Source organism: Medicago sativa, chromosome 1 (assembly GCF_051527215.1).
Source record: "Medicago sativa cultivar Bolivia chromosome 1, Bolivia_mono, whole genome shotgun sequence".
Taxonomy (NCBI): domain Eukaryota; kingdom Viridiplantae; phylum Streptophyta; class Magnoliopsida; order Fabales; family Fabaceae; genus Medicago; species Medicago sativa.
In genome coordinates, this window is record NC_140749.1 from 40,331,478 (window position 1) to 40,354,441 (window position 22,964).

At 35.8% G+C, this 22,964-nt stretch overlaps 2 protein-coding genes and 1 non-coding gene across 3 annotated transcripts; all 3 read left to right on the plus strand.

The window, feature by feature from the left end:
- Positions 1-73, plus strand: TRNAT-UGU (transfer RNA threonine (anticodon UGU)). Its single transcript has one exon. It is a non-coding gene; the product is annotated as a tRNA-Thr (tRNA).
- Positions 74-741: 668 nt separating this feature from the next.
- LOC146954926 (S-formylglutathione hydrolase-like) lies at positions 742-11,892 on the plus strand. The gene is made up of 6 exons (XM_085719146.1): positions 742-1,242; positions 1,337-1,384; positions 3,028-3,224; positions 5,258-5,356; positions 10,788-10,853; positions 11,125-11,892. The coding sequence occupies exons 1-6, from the start codon at positions 960-962 to the stop codon at positions 11,305-11,307; spliced, it is 876 nt and encodes a 291-aa protein (XP_085575272.1). The 5' UTR covers positions 742-959; the 3' UTR covers positions 11,308-11,892.
- Positions 11,893-13,610: 1,718 nt separating this feature from the next.
- On the plus strand, positions 13,611-14,825 carry LOC146954927 (uncharacterized). The gene has a single exon (XM_085704630.1). The coding sequence runs from the start codon at positions 13,655-13,657 to the stop codon at positions 14,672-14,674; it is 1,020 nt and encodes a 339-aa protein (XP_085560756.1). The 5' UTR covers positions 13,611-13,654; the 3' UTR covers positions 14,675-14,825.
- Positions 14,826-22,964: the final 8,139 nt, after the last annotated feature.

Genomic DNA, 22,964 nt, shown 5'->3' on the forward strand with positions numbered 1-22,964 from the left:
GCCCGCTTAGCTCAGAGGTTAGAGCATCGCATTTGTAATGCGATGGTCATCGGTTCGATTCCGATAGCTGGCTTTTTTTTTCTCTATTTGTTTTCATTTTTGACATAAGGGATAATCTCTTTTTATTTTAGGAAAAAAAATTGGAGTTCCATTTCTCTAGAACAAATCAAGAAAATAACCTTCTTTTTTTATTTTCTATTTATTTATTTAGATAGATATACAATAGAATAAAATTCGGATACTGATCGAATCTTTCCAGTTCTTTTTTGTAGTATAATATTTATAGTAAAATACTTTAAGTAGATTTCGTTTGATTTATCATATTTGTTATTTAGTTTAGTTTTAATTTAGCTTTATGAGATTTTCCATTTTAAATTAAAAAGGAGTGTTCAAAAAGAGAATGAATAGTTAAAAACTATCCAAGACATACCAATCTAAATTAAGATTTTCACTTAATGCATATTGTTATATAAAACAATAATGCTTAATAGTACGGAAATATACAAAACGGAAATTGACGAATTAGTTTACGGATTGGTTTTAACTACAATCGACTCCTGTATTCAAATAAGTTGGAGTAGTATATTATTATTATTTTATTAAAAATTAATATGAACTACCAGCTGTGTATTGTGGAAAGTGGGACTGATATATTAACTTTATTATTATTTAAGAAAAACTGTAGCTATGCCTATTCGTTAAATTTCGTACCGCAAGTCCCCGTACTAAATAGCACTGCTCATCTTTTTTTCCTTCACCTACAAGATAATTCTCTATTCCCTCAAAGACATAAGATAATTCTCTATTAGTATTCTATCAAAAATAAACTATTTTTACCGTAAGAACGAGAGATTCACATCATAGATTCATTGACCCGGGGCGGGTTGAATAATAGGCATAGCCCGTTGTACACACACACAGAGTCCCCAGTTCTAGAGTGAGAGAGTGAGAGGAAGAAGATGGCAGGAGGAGCAGTGACGGAGTTGAGTAGTGGGAAGATGTTTGGAGGATACAATAAGAGATACAAACATTACAGCAACACACTTGGCTGTTCAATGAACTTTCACATTTACTTTCCCAAGACTAATTCTTCTGAAGATTCCAACAACAACAAATCATTCCCAGTTCTTTATTGGCTCTCTGGTCTCACCTGCACCGATGAGAATTTCATCTTCAAATCCGGTGCTCAACGTGCCGCTTCCGAACACGGTGTTGCCTTGATCGCCCCTGACACCTCTCCAAGTAATTTTTATTCTATTCTTGCTTACTTTTTTTCTATATAATTAATTAATGAATTAATTGATTAAAAATTCAATTCAATTATTTCAACATACAGGAGGTTTGAATGTTGAAGGTGAAGCTGATTCCTGGGACTTTGGTGTTGGTATGTATCTACCCCTTCTCTTTTTGTTTTGTTGTTGTGACTATTCATTCTGTTCACTATGTTGAATTGAAAAAGAGTATCAATTCTAAAATATTAGTTAAGTGAAAATAGAGTTAAGTTCATTTGTTCATTAGACTGAGTTTGAGTTAGTTAATACAAACCCAAGCCAGTAAATTTGATAAATGTGACTGATATTGCTGATATTCTAATAATAATAATGTTCAAACTTGAATTTCCCATTGTTATTTACTTCCTGGGTTTCACTGCTCATTCACACAGACTTACTGATTCATGTAGAAGTCCTTGTTTAACCAACCATATCACTTATTTAAGTCTATCTATTGAATATAAGAAAACCAAACTTTTACGGATTAATATAGAATGCAGGTGTTGCAAGATGCGTACTAGTACTAACCTTGATGTGAAAACTGAAGATCATACTATGACAGGTCACACAGTTTAGGCACCTTAGATATATTGTACAAAGTGATAGGGAAACAGATGGACATGTAAACCATGGGACTCAACCTAGGTGAATGAAGGCATTATTTGTGATTAAAATGTGCTTCTCAAGCCCAAAGAAACTTTTATTGCACAAGTACAAGGAAAATAATGTTTAATGGTATTACATGCTGTTGAGGTGGGTGAGTGAACATACAATAAAAGATCTAGATTAAAATTATTTAAGATTAAAGTTGTACTACCATTTGGGCGAAGGATGATGTAATCTTGCCTAAAATGGCTTGGTCTATGAGAAAGACCAACAGAAGCACAGTAAGCAGAGTTAATTAAGTGGAAGATTACGCAGTGATTAATTGTAGAGGAACACCAAAAAAATCATTTAGAAACTATCAAAATAGGCTTAAGATCTAAATGACATTTGTGATGACTCGGTTCACATAGTAGCATTTTTTGGTCCATAAAGCCGACACACATAATGGAAAGGAGATTTTTATGTTGTAGAGAGGCATTTAGAAAAGAAGAGAATTGCCATTGTTTAGTATATCCACTAAATTTGCAGTGACAGTTAACCTACTCCTATATGCGCACTCAAAATATCATGACTTCAAATTCATACCACCGGAACCAATATTAATTACATTATAGCAATTTTAATTTAGCCCCCAGTTAATTGCTATAATATTAATATTATAGCAATTATATTAATTTGAATTTGAGCATAAACCTTCAATTAATTAAATATCTAGACCATGGCTTTGCCATAAAGTTCCAATGAATGATGAAGCTTGTTGTCGCAACGCACAAGCAGCCTTAAAACTTCACCAAGTATTGTTTGACATGGATGAGAAGAAGAAATGTACCGAGTGTATGGAGGTGTTTGGATATTACTAGAGCATGCTAACATGCATTAAAACCTAAATGCTACTCATAGATGTGTAAGAACGAGATAGATGAGAAGTTGTTTTATCTGCACCTGAATTTTATCTTTTTGCCATACTTTTGTATTAGCCCCCAGTTTTTTATAGGAAAAAAATACTCACTCCTGTTTAGAAGACATAGATGTTTTGTGGAATTAGTTTTGTACTTTTGTTATGGTCTATAGCTAAAATTACCTTGAGATGTTCAAGATACATTTTCCTTTACAGAAGATATCTTAATTTCATGTTTAATTTTTGGAACAGGTGCGGGATTTTATCTCAACGCTACACAAGAGAAATGGAAGAATTGGCGCATGTATGACTATGTTGTCAAGGAATTGCCAGAGCTTCTAAGTCATAACTTTCCACAGCTTGACACATCAAAAGCTTCCATATTTGGTCATTCTATGGGTGGGCATGGTGCACTAACTATCTACCTGAAAAATCTCGATAAATATAAGGTATTGATGAAAAGGCAACCCAAAAGCTTCTCGTTGTAATATCCAAGCAATGTTATAAAAATATGGATAGTTTTGCTGTTCAGATAACAAATTATTTGTTACTAACTGCTTTCCTTGACTGATATAATGCACATAAATATATTTTTGCACTACAAGTTGACTGTCTTAGTATTATGTGTATGAATATATATTTCATTTCTAGACATCTCAATTGTGTTTGGACAGTTGAGAAATATTCCATGATGTATTTGGCATAAGAATTGTGGTTTCGGAAGATTTCCAGGATACTTTGTAGTCTCAATGAGTATCAAGCTAACCTTTTACATTGAACCTTTCCTATCTAATATTGAAAGATAGTGCCTACGAAATGAAAGATGTTTATTGGAGGTAATCTTTCCCTCATTGGTTGTTGGGTGCAAGTAATGTATGTGTCTTTTGTTTATTTGGATGTCAAATGGAATTTTCCTTTTCAATTTTATTTGGGTTTCAGAAGTTTGGAGTGTCTAGATTATGAACACTTACTGTTTGTTGCTATCTCTTTATTAAAACAAGAAATGAATAAAATGAGACTATATGGCAGTAAGGAAGTCACAAAACTTGGGCTCTACAAGATTAGAAAATCTATTATGTAGATAATTGAATTTATGTATTTATATACTTTATCCGATTAGGGATATAAAGAAAGAATTAGCGGGAAATGGATAAGTGTTGGGGTTTGGAAATGTATCAGTATCTATGATAGCTCAGTACATAAATTCAATTCTCACTTGAGGTGCTAGCTCAGAGTTAAGAGTTTGCCTTGTAATCTCATGGTACTGAGTTGAAATCTCCTTGGGGATTGTTGTAAAATCGCCGTTAGTGCCACTTTAATTAATGAAAATTTCCTCCTTCCCCAATTTTCATTAAAAAAAAAGAGTTAATGGGGAAATGGTTAAGTACTGGGGTTTTGAAATGCATCTATGTTAAAATCCTCTGTTGGCATTCAGGGGACATATGTGTGGTAAATGTTCTTTGTAAGGATAAATTATTGAAGTTCATCAATAGGCTTTTTTTCCTTTTGAATTCCATGGTATAATGATTGTTGTACGACTTCACATGTTTGTTTAAAGGTGGGTAAGAACTTGGGCTAGAATGTTGGTAGTGACTTTTCCAATCCCTATTATCTTTCTTCTCTGCAGCAATTCTCCATTCTAAGCTAGGATAGGACATTCATTCGGAACTTCCATTTCTTTAGGTGATCTGTGATCATTTGATAGAGATGCTTCTGAATTGGAATTGTGGTGCAACAAAAGGTTTATTCCCATATAACTAGGTTTATTATACCTAGGGTCGACATCAAGTTCGTGTTTTTGTACCTTATATAGGTGGATGTACTTATTGGAAACATTTAAGAGCTCGTACCTTAATGTATGATTTCTGCAGATGAAGTAGTTACATTTGATGCTTTAGTAGTTGTTTTAATTTCTTAGTCGAGGCTTGAGTAGAAGCATCTGAATAAGGAGATTTCATTTAAGTTATAGTACTATAGAGCATGAAATTGCAATCTTGATAACAATGTCCTGGAGCTAATAGCTGGGGATTGCTGCGTACAACAAATTTAGTTGGGTGGATGAAATAAAGAATGAGTCAGGATAATTTGTGTTTGCAAGATGGCTAACATTCTGAAAGTCCTGAATGCTCTGAGCATTGAAGTGCCAGTAAGAGCAAAAATAAAGGTTTGGGGAAGATGAGAATGTTAAGGCAGGATGAGTGGACATACATGAGTTAAAAATGAACATATCGGGGGAAGGTTGGAGTAGCACTTGTTTACGAGATTTTTGCACATATACTTAGTATTCATAACTGTTTAAGATTTTTGCAAGTTAGAACCAAATTTCTCATTATTTTGGTGAAGTTTTTTATGTTTGTAGAACTCTAACAACATATACGACTGTCCTTTGTCATTTGTCAATTGTCATGATAAGTATTGTACTTCTTATTGGGAGTTCTAACTTATTTTTATTCTTCTGTGTTTTTATGCACTATTGTTACAGTCAGTTTCTGCCTTTGCACCAGTAGCAAATCCTACAAATTGTCCTTGGGGACAGAAGGCATTCACGAATTATCTAGGTGGCAATAAATCTGATTGGGAGGTAAATTAAAGGGGAAACTTTCATGTTCTCATTACTTGTTAAGTTGATATTTGATGGGAATAACAAACAAGAAAATGGTATAAAGTATGAATTATGATATAAAATAGTGGAAATAGCTTTGTAATTGAATGTTGAGATCCAGAATTACAGTAGAAGAAAATGAAAAAGATAACAAATTGGTAGAAGCAGCTACCAACCCTAAAGCACGCAGGCTTCCCAAATCACCAAAGGTGACCCCACACAATCATAACAGAATTATCAGGTAACCATTCTCTAGTACTATCCCTGTTTATATAAGCCAGCCCATGCGCCTTATGCATTCTTTGCCACATCATCATTCTTAGCTATTTTTGTCTTCTTCCTACTATAGACTTTCCACACTCCTGACTTAGGGCCCAAGTCAAGGCCCATTCCTTCATTCACGTTTCTATCAACTCCACCCTCCTTAGAAACAGCCTTGTCCTCAAGGCAAAATTCAGGAAACTGCCCTTTTAGTATCTCATTATCTTCCCAGGTAACATCTTCTAAAGACTTGTTTTTCCACTTAATCAAGCTCTGCCACACCTCAGTATCCCCTTGTCTTATAGTTCTGAAACCCAACACCTGTTCTGGATACACATCATCTTCCCCATCAATCTCAAGTCCTTTGGGCAGCTGACCTTGCACCTGATAGTTTCCCACTGCCTTTTTGAGCAGTGAGACATGAAAAACTGGGTGTATCCTAGATTCAGCTGGTAGCTTCAGTTGATAGGCTACCTCCCCAATTCTTTTAGCTATCTGAAAAGGACCATAAAACCTTGCAGCCAGTTTCTGATTGATTCTCCTCACCACAGATTGCTGTCTATGAGGCCTCAACTTCAGAAAAACCCACTCTCCAACTTCAAAACTCAGGTCCCTTCTTTTCTTGTTAGCATAGCTTGACATCTGTTCTTGAGCCTTAGATAAATGCCTCTTCAGTTGACTTAAAGCTTCATCTCTGTCTTTCAATTCAGCAGCTACAGCAGCAACTCTAGTCTCATTGGATAAAAACTTCACTATTGGAGGAGCTTGCCTACCATACACCACCTCAAAAGGTGTCTTCCCAATTGAGACATGAAAAGTTGTATTATACCAGAATTCAGCCCAAGGTAACCAGTGAGACCATGTTTTAGGATGATCAGAGGCAAAGCATCTTAAATAGCTTTCTAAACATCTATTAATCACCTCTGTCTGCCCATCAGTTTCAGGATGGTAAGATGAGCTCATCTTCAATTTAGTGCCCTGTAATTTAAACAGCTCCAACCAGAAATGACTCACAAATATTGGGTCTCTATCACTGATCACTGAATTAGGAACTCCATGCAATCTTACTACCTCCTTAACAAACACTTCAGCAATAGACTTTGCAGTATAAGGATGTTTTAACAAAATAAAATGACTATATTTTGATAATCTATCCACTACTACCAAAACTGCCTCATACCCTTTGGACTTGGGCAAACCAGTGATAAAGTCTAAGGATAGATCCTCCCATATAGCATTAGGAATTGGCAGAGGTTGTAACAATCCACCAGGAGTTGTAGCACTGTATTTTTGTCTCTGACAAACATCACATGCCCTGACAAATTCTCTGACACTTCTCTGCATTCCCACCCAGTACAGTGACTCAGCCAATCTTCTGTATGTTCTGAGAAAACCAGAATGCCCTCCAGCAGGGGTGGCATGAAATTCTGCAAGTAACCAGGGAATGGAAGGTGACTGTGGGGATATAACTAACCTGCCATGATATAACAACACTCCCTGTTTCACTTCAAATCCAAGATGAGATGCTGGATTTTCTTGCACCTTATTGGCCAGTTGTTGGATGTATGGATCCTTAGCAATTTCATCAAGTATTCTTACCCTATCCTCCCACAAAGGATAAGAAACAATTGTATTCATCTCCCCTTCATCATAGATCCTTGACAGTGCATCAGCAGCTTTATTCTCCAAGCCTGGCTTATATTTAACTTCGAACTGATATCCCAATAATTTAGCTAACCAACATTGCTGGTCTGGTGAAGAAACTCTTTGCTGTAAAAAATGTTTTAAGCTCTTATGATCAGTGTACACCACAAATTCTTTGCCCAGCAAATAATGCCTCCAATGTTGGATACATAAGACCAGAGCCATCAGTTCTTTCTCATACACAGACTTGACCAGGTTACCCTCTGACAAAGCCTTGCTGAAGAATGCTATTGGTTGCCTTTGTTGCATCAACACAGCACCAATCCCTCTACCAGCAGCATCACACTCCACTTCAAAGGGTATATTGAAATTGGGAAGAACCAGGACTGGAGGAGTGGTCATTACCTTCTTCAAGTGTTGGAAAGCTTTATTTGCATCTGCCCCCCATGAAAAATTGTCCTTCTTTGTCAATTCAGTTAGGGGTTTGGCAATTTTCCCATAGTCTCTGATAAACCTTCTATAGTATCCAGTCAGACCCAGAAAACCACGTACACCTTTTACATTTTTAGGCTCAGGCCAGGCTACAATACACTCTATTTTCTCAGGATCCACTGCTACACCTTTTCCAGAAATAATGTGACCAAGGTAATCAATCTGGACACATCCAAATTTGCATTTTGATTGATTAGCTATGAAACTATTGTCTAATAGCAGAGTTAAAACTAACTTCAAATGATCCAAATGTTCCAGCATATTTTTACTATATATTAAAATGTCATCAAAAAAGACTAAGACAAATTTCCTCAAATAAGGCCTAAAAATATCATTCATTGTAGCTTGAAAAGTGGCAGGAGCATTCATCAGGCCAAAGGGCATAACAAGATATTCATAATGGCCATTATGAGTTCTAAAAGCTGTCTTAGCAATATCATTCTCATGCACCCTAATTTGATGATAACCAGATTTTAAATCAATTTTTGAGAATGACAGCTCCATTCAATTCATCTAATAATTCATCAACAATAGGAATGGGATACTTATCTGGGATTGTAGCTTTGTTAAGGGCCCTGTAATCAACGCACATCCTCCAACTCTTATCTTTCTTCTTTACCAAAATTACTGGACTTGAGAAAGCACTTTTACTTGGCCTAATGATTCCTGCTTCCAAGAGTTCAGCCACTTGCTTCTCAATCTCTTCTTTCTGATGATGAGGATACCTGTAGGGTCTGACATTTATAGGACCATGATTTGGGAGGAGATTAATCTGATGCACTATGGACCTCTCAGGAGGAAGAAGAATCTGACTCTTAAACACCTCTTGGAAATCTCCCAAAACTTCATTGAGATCTTGTGATTCCAGAGCTGTACCAGCCTCAATGGATTGAAACTGAGGCCACCATCCTTCCAATCCAATTCTTCCATGTATATCTTTTAAGAACGAGTTCAGATCACCTTGACTGTCTTGCTTTCCCCCAATACCTTGGAGTTTCACCAATTGATTTTTGTGGACAAATTGCATCGTCAAAAGCTTCCAATCCGTGAGCACCTCTCCCAACGTACTCAACCACGCCATCCCTAAAACCATATCTAATCCTCCCAACTCCAGAACTAAAACATCAATCACTATTTCAATTGGTCCCAACTTTACCTTAACCCCCTTACAGATTCCTTCAGCCACCACTCTGTGCCCATCTCCTAATTTAATCCTCTTTGCACGTATCGGAGTAACGGTGAGACCTAGAGCAGTCGTGATTTTAGGTGAAATGAAGTTGTGGCTTGCTCCACTGTCCATTAGCACCACCAAATCCACATTTTCAATTCTACCCTCCACCTTCATAGTTTGGTACTCCCCCATTCTACCCAGAACTCCCATAAAACTGCACTCCACCTCCTCTTCTTCTCCCTCTTCCACCACTGCTTCCTCCATAATCACTATTTCCCCGTCTTCATTCAGCATCTCTCCCTCCCCCAAAATCAACACCCTCAGAGAACTCTCAGGACACTTATGCAGCGTGGGATGGTATTTTCCTCCACACTTGAAGCATAAGCCCTTAGCACGTCGTTCAGCAATTTCATCGTTGTGGAAGCTACGAACCCCTTTCCATTTTTCAGATGACCCAGAACGATGATTTGAATCGTTTTTGCGAGCTGAAGAAATGAGGGTTGTGTTGGAATTTCCACTAGATCCAGTCATATTTGGCTTCTGCATATGATTCGACCCACCCGTTTTGGTCGATCGGGTCAACCCGTTTCTGTTAGTCAGCAACCCGGCCCAATCACTTTGGCCCACTCTGTCCAATCCATTTCTCTTGGTCCCACGTTTCTCTCCGTCATCATCCTCTTCCTTCAATTCGTCTTCCACGTCCTTAGCTATGCGCATCATTTCCATGCGACTGCGAGGATTCAAGGTACGTACCCTCCGTCGAATTTGGGGCTGCAACCCACTCATGAAGTAACCCAGGTACTGTTCATCAGGGAGTCTTCCAACCTGAGATGACAACAGCTCAAACGCCTCAACAAACTCCTCCACACTCCCCTTCTGTCTCAACGTTGATAACTCCTCGAAAGGGTTTTCCAATCGTCTTCCTCCATAACGCGCAATGAGTGCTCGTTTCAGCTTCTCCCAAGACAAATCATCCTCCGTCTCCATTAACAAATTGAACCAGTGGATTGTTGGACCCTCCATGCTCAAACGAGTCAGTTTCACACGTAGCTCTTCCGGAGTGTTTTGGACATCGAAATAGATCTCCGCTCTGGTGATCCAAGCAACAGGATCGTCTCCGTCAAACAAAGGAAGTTTCACCTTCTTCCCAGCTAAACGAGATTCACTCTGAGACGATTCACTCGAAGAACTTCCGCCATCCGGATTCGTTACTTTCTTACCAATCAGCTTACTCAACTCAGTAAGGATCACGCTCTGTTGTTGCATCTGTGTGGCATGTTGTTGCATCTGTGTGGCTAGAGCTTGTAACGTTGTGGTTACGTCACCCATCTGGACTTCAAGCGCGTCAATTCGATCTCCCATCTTTGGCTTTCTTGGCATCTACCCACTGATAATTGAGGGGAACTATCCGGTAGGTCGGACCAATTGATGGGAATAACAAACAAGAAAATGGTATAAAGTATGAATTATGATATAAAATAGTGGAAATAGCTTTGTAATTGAATGTTGAGATCCAGAATTACAGTAGAAGAAAATGAAAAAGATAACAAATTGGTAGAAGCAGCTACCAACCCTAAAGCACGCAGGCTTCCCAAATCACCAAAGGTGACCCCACACAATCATAACAGAATTATCAGGTAACCATTCTCTAGTACTATCCCTGTTTATATAAGCCAGCCCATGCGCCTTATGCATTCTTTGCCACATCATCATTCTTAGCTATTTTTGTCTTCTTCCTACTATAGACTTTCCACACTCCTGACTTAGGGCCCAAGTCAAGGCCCATTCCTTCATTCACGTTTCTATCAATATTTCATTATAATAAGCAGTTGAAAAATGCAGGATTATGATGCCACTTCTCTGGTAGGGAAGTATCCCAACGTATCTGCCACTATTTTGATTGATCAGGTACATGATCATGTGATTTTTATTTATTTACTTTTATTTTACTCGTGAACGGTATAATAAAAGTGAATGACAAATTTTTAGTTGCTGCTTTCCTGTAAGATTTTGAGATTTCTTTTTGAGAAATCAATTTTTTATAACAAGTTGAATAAATCAAAATGGTAGGGCAGATATAATGCTGTTTGTCACGAGCAAGATTTCAAGTTATTACATAGATGCTCCTATACTCTTGAATTCTTTCTTTCTGCTTCTTACCATTGCTCTGAATTTTCAGGGGGAAGATGACAAATTTTTGCATGATCAACTGTTGCCTCACAAGTTCGAAGAGGCGTGCAAGAATGGCAATGTTCCACTGCTGTTACGTCTTCAACCTGGTTATGATCACTCCTACTATTTTATTGCCACCTTCATTGATGATCACATCAAGCATCATGCTCAAGCTCTTGGGCTCAATTAAGTTGCGTGCACTCTGATGATTTACAACTGTTCTGTTTTACTTTACTGAGCCCACTCTTGGGCTCAATTTATTGTGATACTCTGCAATGGCTTCCACACTCTCAAAGGTTGATTCATATACATGAGTAAAACCTTGATGCATGTTTTCAGCACTTACATCCGTCCCCCTAAATACACAATAAAACATAACATAAATATATGGATATTATACTGCTAAGCTTTGAAATGTTTTAATCATAGCCACTAATGGTCGGTTTAGATTGATTTATTTGAACTTATCTACTAGTAGAAGCACTTGCAAGACTGCTTGGGAGAACTTAAGAAAACAACTTCTGACATTTTCAAAGTTGTTTTCAACTTATTTCTATAAGCTCTCCATGATAGCTTATCAAAACAGCTTATAACTTGTACCAAAATTGTATGACTTAATTTTATCTTTTCTTATTAAAATAGCTTAAACATATGCGGTATAAGCTTAAAAATAAACCGTGGTCTTACATGTCGTGTATATTATTTTTGTGTAATAATTGTGTGATTGTGTTTCATGATGGTTACATGTATTTGATACGCTTTATCTCTTTTTGGTGTATTCTAAAGATGATAACTCACTTTGTATATTTATGTGTGTCTACTTTCGTAATTCTTTGTGCAAGTAGATGATGTATAACAACTTCTAAAAAGGAGATTTAAGATAAATACAAGGAATGATTAACATGCCATCATCACAATAGATTTAGATTTAATTTCCGTAGTGAATAATTCAGCTATCGTTTATGGGATGACATTTGGGTTTGTGTTTGGGGTCAACTATGTATAATGTGACAAACTAATTCAAGTTGTACTCTTTGAATTTTGATGATATCCACAAGTCTGTGATGTGATATTATTCTCCATGGATAAGAGTGTTTTAAAAATGAAAAATTATCCCATAATTTTACTATTATCATGCTTTTAGAGCATCTTTATCACTATGTTCCACATTGTTCTTAAAATGCAAAAACGTGTTCTTAATATTTACTCCATTGGAGGAGAGTGATCTGGAAGCCAGGTTGGAGAACGGTTCCCTGGGCGGAACACGTTCCGATAGGTTTTGTGTCGGTTAAAACCAATCCGTAAACTAATTCGTCAATTTCCGTTTTGTATATTTCCGTACTATTAAGCATTATTGAAAAAAGATATCAATGAATGATAATAGGATTCCTAGAAAAGTTAATCTTGAAAATAAATTTAAAAATCATGAAACATTTGTTTAAGGAGACTCCACTGTATTTTATTTTTATTTTTATAGAAAGAGAAACTCCATGGTTTTTTTATAGAAAGCGAAACTCCAAGGTTTTTTTTTTTTTTGAGTTACCGTGTTATAGATTTTTTTTTTGTTGAAGAATTACCATGTTATAGATACGAAGTTTCAACCGTCATGGTAAATTTTCATTGGAGAACTTGTGAAGTACACTACACAAGACACTTTCTCCCTTCGCAACAAATTTTTCTACATACACATGAGTCAGGGATTAAACCCCCCAACTAATTGCTTAATTGCACTAAAATAAAAGCAGATTTTAGTGAAAATATGTTATGACTATAATTATTTTATTTAAAAGATAATATTTTTATCAAAATGATTTTCACAATTTCAAAGATATTTTTATCAAAATGATTTTCACAATTTCAAAGATAAGATTTTTTTATCAAAGTGATTTTCACATTTCTTAAATATGATATAGCCAACTAAACCTGATACGTTTTATATTTTTTTTTTGAAGAGGCCTGATACCTTTTATATGATTAATCAAAGTGTTATATTATTAAAAAAAAGAAGATTAATTTTCATATTATAGTGTAAAACCTTTTTACAAGTGAATCCAATCAAACCACGTCAAGTTAATATTGCTAGAGATATTTTATGAACTAACCTAAAAATGTGGTATTAAGACTGTAACAAAGTTTAGTGTCCTTGTACACAAAAATCGATGGAAACATTAAAATTTAATATATTTTTAGAGGACCAAAATTAAGGTATTAAAAGTTTCATTTTTTTTTTGTATAAAAATGCAATCAATTTGCTTTTATATTTGAAATTTGAAAATACATTATAATTTTGTAACAATTTTAAATATTAATTACAATGAATCAATGTTGTAAATCTCTCATTTTGAAAGTAGAGTAAAAATAGTTTATTTTTTATAGAATACTAATTGAGAATTAACTATTTATTTGAGAAATGTTTAAAAAAATAAACTATTAATTTGCGAGAATAGAAAATTATCTTGTAGTCAACACCTTAAAAAAAAAAAAAAAAAGAGAATTATCTTGTAGTTAGAAGGGGCAAAAAAAAAAAAAAGATAACAATGAATTGCCTAAAGTGTGGAAGAAGGACCCGGTCAAACAACGCGGAAAACCTAGCTCTTTATATAAGCCTTGCAGTCACTCATTCGTTCTTCACTTCAACTTCACTTTCTGCCTTTCTTAAACCCTTTCCCTTCGATTTCACCCACAAACCAACTTCTCTGATACCTCATAACATCATTATGAGAAAGAAAAGTACTCCTTCTTGTTCCTTTTATAATCCATGTTCTTCTTATCATTCATTCCATGATAATGACAAATCCCAACGTTCGAGCATGTATGAGTGTGATTTGTGCGGCAAAAGGTTCAACTCCGGAGCCGCACTCGGTGGCCACAAAACATCTCACCGCTCACAACCTCAAAACAAGAAACAAAGACACAATCATGCTGTTAATAAGGATGATAAAGACGATGAGAAACAGGAACATTGTTGTCATGTTTGCAACAAGGTTTTTTCATCCAAGCAGGCTTTGTGTGGACACATGAGATGTCACAAAAGAGATGGGAAGAGTATTCACCCTCCAACTTCATCGTCAATTGACTTATCAAAATATATGCTACCAATATCTCATCAGACCAATAAAGGTAGCAAGAGGAATATCATTGATGACGATGTTGCTCCAACACTCATACAAGTATCTCATGATAATAATCATGGTGAGAGGAAGAGGCGGAAACTTTCCTGCGGTGATATGGTTAATGAGACGGTCAAGGAACAAACTGTGATGCTAACTGCGAGTCATGTTAGGGTTAATGATGAAATAGTGGTGATCAAAGTGAAAGATGACAGCGGAAATAAAAGACTCAAACTTTCAAGCAATTCTGAAGATATTGTTGACATTGATCAATCACGAGAGACCAAGGTAAAGGATAATAATACTTCTATTGACATTGAAGAGAAGAAGATCAATAATGAAGGGGAAACTGAGAGGGAACAAAGTCATAATGAATTGAAGTCAAATAGAGTTGTTATGAATTTTGATTTGAATGAGCGTCCGATGGAAGATGTTGCAGATGAGTGAAACCAATTAGTCTTTCATTTTCTTATTTAGGTGATTAATTTGAACTCATTGTTGTATTTTATTAGGGTCTGTTCAAAGAACTAGAAAGAAACAAGAGCTTTTGAAGAATCAAAGCGGAATGAAATCATGAATCATTGTTTTATTATGATAATTCTTTCCTAATTTTTAACTAATTGGGATTTTAGTTACTTTAAAATTTTGTGCACCAATGTAGAAATATGCTTTGAAGAAGGAGTTATACTTTTTAGTACAGCACATCTAAAATGGAATGAAAATAATCCAAACAGGTACATTGATAATTATTATATTCTGCATAATCCAAATTGTTTGCTATCTAGGGCTAGAGATGGTTATTATTGTTAATTTCACTATGCCATTTTCAAAACCAGCTTCTATAGAGTTTTCTCAAAATCAAAACTAACTCATCTTGATTTTATAAAAAACTGATAAGAGTCTTTTCTATCATATGAAATCAAGTTATGCTATTTTTAGTTATCTATCATGGGTCTTAAACTTTATAACAGAAGTTGATTCTGCTATATAATCCCAAAACTGTTGGTACTAACCAAGGAAAAAAAGGTTGATTCTACGATATGATGTGGTAGGAGGGCTGATACATTTGGTTGGATCAAGATGTTTGAATATTTTATGCTATTACATTACTGTTATTTCATGTAAACTTGTGTACCCTCACTGTCATGTTTAAGCTTTCTGAGTGCTGCAGTATATATTAATCATACTTTCCCTGCCTCCACAACAGTTTGTAATGCACACATTTTCCTTTGTCAGGTGTTGTTCAACAAGTTTTGAATGTACATGAATTAAGTATGAAGTTCAATTGTTTGGAGTAAATCCAGTAATATCTGTTTAGTTTAGACATCTCGCACCCGAATTAGTAGTTATATAAGATCAGAAGGTGCCTTAATCGCATGAAATTCAAATATTCTGCTATGACGAACATATAATCCGCATCGTTTAGTCTCTGAAGTCGTATTGGACCTTTCCAAGGTATAAATAACAGTCATAAGGGATGAATCCATGCATAATAAGGCTTAGGAATGTAAAATTCTTCATGACAACTCTGTTTTGTTTTTCATATTACAATTGATTAGCCCAGCAATGAAATTGTTAGGTTTTGGTATAGTAAAGTGTCTTAACTACAATTGAAAGTTATAAAAGTTCCTTCACTATATAGTAAAGTGATAGTATAAATTCTAGGATCATCGATGAAGTAATAGAATTATGCTAGGAATCATCGATAACAAGGTAACCAAGTGTAGTCATGTGTCAATATTCTTTATATCAGGCTGGCAAGCTACAAGAACCTTACCTAGCTGTTGTTTTGTATCAGAGCATTTTTAGGTTGTATGGAAGAGGACCGTAGAAAACAACTTCCCTAGCTAGAAAAACCAATGGATATAAATTCAGCTTCACACAATTATTGGCCTTATATAATAGTTTTAACCTTGTTCCTCAGTAAAAGCTCTAAATCAGTTTTGGATATGAACTTCCATAAGTGGACACATATATCTTGAATGTTTTGGTGTTAATGATTTCCTGCAGATCAATTTTCACGCACATACTGTTCACTTTATATTATCTCTTGAATGTTTGTTAGAAGATTTAAGATAATAGTGGCATATGACAGAAGGCCGAGTCCATTTCGAGTGTCATAAGAATTCAATACGACAACAGAGGTTCGAGGGAATGATAGTGTGAAAACAATCCTTAAGGCATCAGATGTTCACCTAAAAATTGCGGAATCCGGCCTCAATCAAAGGGGCAGTTTGATTACAGCAACTGATATTGACAATGGAGTACAACGTAGATTATGTTCACTTCAGTTACAATGTAGATTAAGTCCTTAAATACTTGCAAGTGCAACATGGCTGCAAGCCACAAATTACAATATAAATATAAGCCTGCAACCATTTTTCCTTAGCTCTTTTTGTTTTCTCATTTTTTCCTCAACTGAAATTTGAAGTAAATTAAACGACCCTCATGCCCCAAGGCAATAGGTACTAATGTTGGCTCCATCTTAGAGAGAGACTGTTGGGGTTGTTTAGTTTCATTATCTACACAATAATATTACTGAGTCTTATTCTATGGTGTCTCTTGCTTTACTCACAATGACTCATCTCCTTTATTATGCTCCGTTAATTAATCAGATTTATGATACGATCAAATTCGAGTAGGGATCACGCTCCAGAATTTAGAGAGAGAAACTAGAGATAAAGGAAAGGAAATTCATTATATTTTTCATTGATTAATTCCATTACGAAGACATACAATGCTTATATAGTCAAATACATATCCACAATAAAACAAGTGCACCATAATATACTCAATAATATTACCCCCTAGCGAAATACAGATTAAATCCTTTTAGATTAAGGTGAATCATATTTGCTTCTAGAACTAGGTGAGTCACCACATTAGTACTCTTTATTCTAACTATCCAACATACTGTTAGGGTAATAATTGTGCGGATTGGCTAACTAAGCATGATGCATTTTCTGAGGATGTTCTCAAGTCATGGACGATCTACCCTTCACAAGTGCATCATATTTTCATTATGAATCTAAAAAATATATAAAAAATGGTTGATACCTGCGCAACGAATGGGTCACAATCTAGTTTATTTATTTGCGAAAAAGATATAGTCATAAAAGAATGATAACATTAGTAAATACCACATCAAAAAAAATTAATTTTAAGGTTAAAACTTTAAATAGTAAAATTAATATTTTCCATAAAAAAAAGTAAATTAACGTTTAAATCTCTCTCCTCCTTTTGTAAATCAAATATTAATTAAAAAAAATCCCACTCAATCCCTCCACTCCTTTATTTTGAATCAAACTTATATATTTAAGTAAAATATATCCCCTTCCTCCCTTATCCTCCATTAAAATACACATCATCTGTTGAACCAAACAACCCTACTAGAATGGGGCTTTAGTAATATGGAGTTAGACCGAGAGGTAGGTGAAGTGTGATTATTATGTTTAATGTGTTTATCTTTTTGACAAAATTATGTTTAATATGTTATTATTTTTTTTATTGAAGAAAATAATATACTTCTATTTTGACCTTTTTAAAAAAAATAAGGTTATAAAATTTGGAAGTTCTACGGTACACCCGCAAATTAAGGTGTACTGGTACTCCTACTTCAAAAATCTTTAAATTAACTTGAACCGTCATAATATTCCTAAAGGCTTAGAAGCCCTCCAGAAAGGCTCTAAGACCTCCAGAAAGGCTCAGGCGCCCTCCAGAAGGGCTCCTGAGACTCTGGCGCGCTCGCCTTGAGGACACCGCCCTTCTATGCTTCTAGAAACCTCTAGAAACCGCCTAAAATACATAAATACCCCTGTTGCTTGGGAACCAAGCAACCGAAACCCAAGCCCATGACAAACTATAAATACTACTCTTGAGAGCATTCTCAAGGCATCCAATAATCAGTCTAAACCCTAGAATCCTAGTATTCCTTACCGTACTTTTTGCAAGTACAGTTGCCGCCGTCTGTGGGAAAAGGTAAAACTAACCTTGACCACGTTTCTGAATCGTAAATCGCGATTTGGAAACCCTAAACCTAAAACCTCCTGGCGATTTCAGAAAGAATGGCCTCGTCTGTTTCAATGGGGCTATCAATCACCAGGTGCTATCGATTTTAATTCTCAACGAATTCAGTTTCGGTGATCCTATATCATTATTGTTAATTATTTACTTTTGATTCCTCGGTTTTATGTTTATCGTTCCTGTGGTATGCGTATGATTTGTCGTCCTTGCGATATGCATATGATGTGTTTATGTGCTTATCATCCTTGCAATATGTTTATCGTCCCCATGGTTTTGTCGGATTCGGTCAATTTAAGTACGCAAGTTACCTCTGGTTTTTTCTATTTTCATGTTAAAAAATTTGATGTGCTTCCCGTCTTTTGTTTTATTAATAGTTTACGATAGAGTTTCCGTTTCGACAATTGCAATTCAGATTCAGTGTTATTAAAATTATGCTATGTATTACATGATAATTATGTTATGTAAAAGTGAGCTATGTATCTACCTAATCAGCACCGCCAATAAAAAGGAGATTAACTTGTAACATAAGGGAGTATGGATTATTATTATTGCTTTTCATGTGTGGGACACATAAACCGTTTTCCTAATTAAGTCAGTCAAAGATATTGCTAGGTTAATTAATGGTTAAAGCTTTCAAGGATGTTTCACAAACTCTACCCACTTCTGCACTTTCTGATTATGATAGCAACAAATTACATGTGTTTTATTTCTTTTGTTCATTTAACCACTATCTCTCTATACTTTGACAATCACCAGAAGCTTTTGGATTTAATTGACATGAGTGTATGTAGAGCGTTATTCTTGTTGACACCCAAGTTCAAAGCTCAACTAGTTCTTTCCAATTGCAAGTCAGAGGTTGCTTAAATTTTGTGATAATCACCAGACTCAGATAGGAAACTATTATCATCCAATTTCAAAGGATCGCTCGAATTTGGAGCCACTCAAAACGCCCCTGGACCTAGCGGCGATCTCAAAAAGATGAAGACCTAGGAAGATCAAAACAACATCAGAGGGAAGTCATTCACGATGCTGCATCATTATGTCGTCAACGCGCCCCCGGAGTCGTTTTTATAATCAGGTTCTATCCTTCTAATGTTTATCGGTCCGTTGCATGGCAATAACATAGTTGTCTCGCTAATTGAACCATCGCCCCAAAATTAATCTATGTATAGTATGTTATGATTATATGGTGACAAATTTAAAGGTTGGTTGGATAAGTCATGTTTTATGGGCTTTCTACGTGTCTATCATTTTCATGTCAAGCTCTTTTAGCTTATGTGAAGCAAGAACAATGGATTAGTACCTTGTATCAGGTGGCACTTGCTGAAGGTAAAAGGCATGATCACACAAGTGGATTCTCTTTTCTCTAACTTCATTGATATTTATTTATAATATATTACGGTCAATCCTTCACGTCTCTATTGAGATCGCTACACATACCTTTCCATCAGTTTGGATTAGCTTCTAGTTTATTATTATTGACTTCGTTGCTTGGAATAATTGTTACACATTCTTCTTTAAGATAATAGTTGTAGATAACAGCACACATTCTTCTTTAAGATAATAGTTGTAGATAACAGCAAGATGAAAACCAAGAAATAGGAGGCAAAAGGCGAACCCTTTGACGAGAATAAAATCAGTATTTCACCATGACCCTGGCGCAGACATTCTACAACCAAGACGTTCATAACCTGCTCAAATGATTCAGATGCGTATAGTCCTTCAAATATATGGATCAATTGAAGAAAGTTGGAAAGATGCTGGATAATTAAATGGAACAGCTAGAACCAGTTAAATAGGAGAAGAAATATATAAGTAAGAATACCTGAAGGGAGCAGAACATACGCCACTCTTGCTACAAGGAACAAATAACTTCTACTACTCTTGACCTCGAGCTTGACTTTCTTGAAGGTATTAATCCTCCTCTTGAATAAACTTTGCTATGATAACTTGACATAGATTATTGCCTTTGGCGAAAACAACGTCAATTTATGGAGGCGGGCATGCGGATTTTATAAAAGCCCCTTTGCTACCAGAATTCATTTGTAATGATAATTATTGTGATGCATAGACATAATGTGTGGACAATCAGCCGACTTATTATGATCCTTCGGTAACCTATTGTTTTAACAATAATATTTTGTATTTATTCTAATGGGCGAGATGATATAAGAGGAGCAAAAATAAGACAAGGGGCGAGTTATTTCCAATTCAACTAGACGAGTTAGGCCACAACTTAATATGAGAAAGAAGAGAATAAGAAATATAGGTAGAAGAAATAGTTCCCTTTAACACGAGAAAAATAATATACTTAATTAAAAGACGTAATTCATTTAGCAGTAGAAGAACTAGAGTAAAATAGCTATAAGTATACCTCTGTCGCTAGTGTTGAAATATGATGCACATTTCTAGATATTTCTAGAATACATTAGAGAAAACTAGAATAACATAAAGTTGCTACATGTTTCTAGATTGTTCTATTAATGTCTAGGATAAGTTAAATCCTAGAAACATCTATAATAATCTAATGTAGAAAAGGCAAACAAAGGCCTAGATTTTTCTAGTTCTAGAAACATCTATAAGCACCTATAAATAGACTTATATGGGTGCAATTGTATTCAAGCCTTTAAGCCTTTGAGATGCAATGTCAATAATATTGAAGGCTTCACCATATCACTAATGTGTCTCCTCCTACAATATGCTCATCACTAATGTGTGTTCCTACCACTAGCTCCCTCACGATCTATCTATTTTCCAACAGCTAGCAAAATTATTACAACACCCTTTAACTATCCTAGGTACCCAATGACAGAAGTGAAGTGTAGTATTGTTAAAAGGTCACATATGAAGGATTCTGGCAAGGAAAGCCTTGGTATTTAAGAGGTCCAAGGACCCACCTCTCTTTCCTGGGAACCCCTTCTATGCACCATTTACTTTACAAACTAAACTAACTTCTTAGTAGATTCATAGATAATGGAGTGATAGACCCAGTTTAGACAAAATTGACCCACGTTAGAAGAATAGAATTGGATAGAAGAACTAGTTTCCAACTTTATAGGACAAATTGGAGATAGTATAACAAAACTAATCAGTTTCAAGATGAACATAAAAACAAGAAAATGAATTGGGCGAGTTAGTTCAAATCTAAGAAGGGAATAAGTGAGTTTCGATTTAAGAGAAGCGACAAAAGTTGAATTGAAGAATTAATTCCAAATCTAATAAGAAGAAAGAAAAATATCACAAGATAATTAAGTAAGAAAGTTGTGGAGTGAGAAAAGCGAAAAAGAATAGGAAGAGGAGTAAGAAATGTGGGCGAGTTAATAAGAGAAGAATAGTTAGTTCTCATTAAGTATGATTGCATATGATTAAAGGCACCTTTATTTATGATATTGATTTCTTGGAAGTATGGAAGAATTGTTATATTTCAGATAAATAAGGCTTGGGTGGCAAACCAAGCCCGCCAAAGGTAAGATTAACGAACGGAGAGTACTCGCCAAACTACACGCCATAATGCATATGGAAGCAATTGCCCCGCCATCAAGAATAGGAATATGAAACTCTAAGTTATCCTAACCTTTATCAGACTTTGAGATTTGTTTTGCAGGTTTTTAACGAGGATAAAAGCCTTCTCAGAGTGACGCCTTCCCTCAGAGTGGGAAGTGCCATTAAAAAGTCTTCCCTCAGAGTGGGAAGCATGCCTTCCCTCAGAGTGGGAAGTGCCATTAAAAAGTCTTCCCTCAGAGTGGGAAGCGCCTTCCATCAGAGTTGGAAGTGTAAAATAAAAAGTCTTCCCTCAGAGTGGGAAGCAAAAGTCTTCCCTCAGAGTGGGAAGCGCCTTCCATCAGAGTTGGAAGTGTAAAATAAAAAGTCTTCCCTCAGAGTGGGAAGCAAAAGTCTTCCCTCAGAGTGGGAAGCGCCTTCCATCAGAGTTGGAAGTGTAAAATAAAAAGTCTTCCCTCAGAGTGGGAAGCAAAAGTCTTCCCTCAGAGTGGGAAGCGCCTTCCATCAGAGTTGGAAGTGTAAAATAAAAAGTCTTCCGTCAGAGTGGGAAGCGCCTTCCATCAGAGTAGGAAGTGTAAAATAAAAAGTCTTCCCTCAGAGTGGGATGCAAAAGTCTTCCCTCAGAGTGGGAAGCGCCTTCCATCAGAGTTGGAAGTGTAAAATAAAAAGTCTTCCCTCAGAGTGGGAAGCAAAAGTCTTCCCTCAGAGTGGGAAGCGCCTTCCCTCAGAGTGGGAAGTATAAAATAAAAAGTCTTCCCTCAGAGTGGGAAGCAAAAGTCTTCCCTCAGAGCGGGAAGCGCCTTCCCTCAGAGTGGGAAGTGTAAATTAATAATTGGACAGCCCGCCATCAGGGTTTATTTTCAAAAAGAAAAGAAAAAGAAAAAAAAAGTGCTACATGACGTCGTATAAGAAAATCTACAAATCGACTCCATGAGAAAAACAAGAGAATGGAAAAATAAAATCTCCAAATCGCCAAACAAATGAAGGTCAACCGAGCCGACAAAAGTCGCCGAAACATCAACGCCAAATGTTGAGAATCTGAGATGACACAGTAACCGGAGCATATAAGAAAATAAGCACGTCAATTCAAATCGTTGAAAATCGCCGAAGCATCAAAAGTAAATAAAATTGTTTATGTAAATCTCCAAAACGAATTCAGCAAACAAAATCGACGCAAATATTAATGAGGAATCACCATAAAGAAGTCAACTCG

Bases quoted from the DNA above. Each gene is read 5' to 3' on its own strand.
- LOC146954926 (XM_085719146.1), top strand. From the start codon at position 960: ATGGCAGGAGGAGCAGTGACGGAGTTGAGTAGTGGGAAGATGTTTGGA. The intron at 1,385-3,027 runs GTATGTATCTAC...TTTTTGGAACAG, and splicing joins TTCCTGGGACTTTGGTGTTG to GTGCGGGATTTTATCTCAAC. The intron at 3,225-5,257 runs GTATTGATGAAA...CTATTGTTACAG, and splicing joins AAAATCTCGATAAATATAAG to TCAGTTTCTGCCTTTGCACC.
- LOC146954927 (XM_085704630.1), top strand. From the start codon at position 13,655: ATGAATTGCCTAAAGTGTGGAAGAAGGACCCGGTCAAACAACGCGGAA.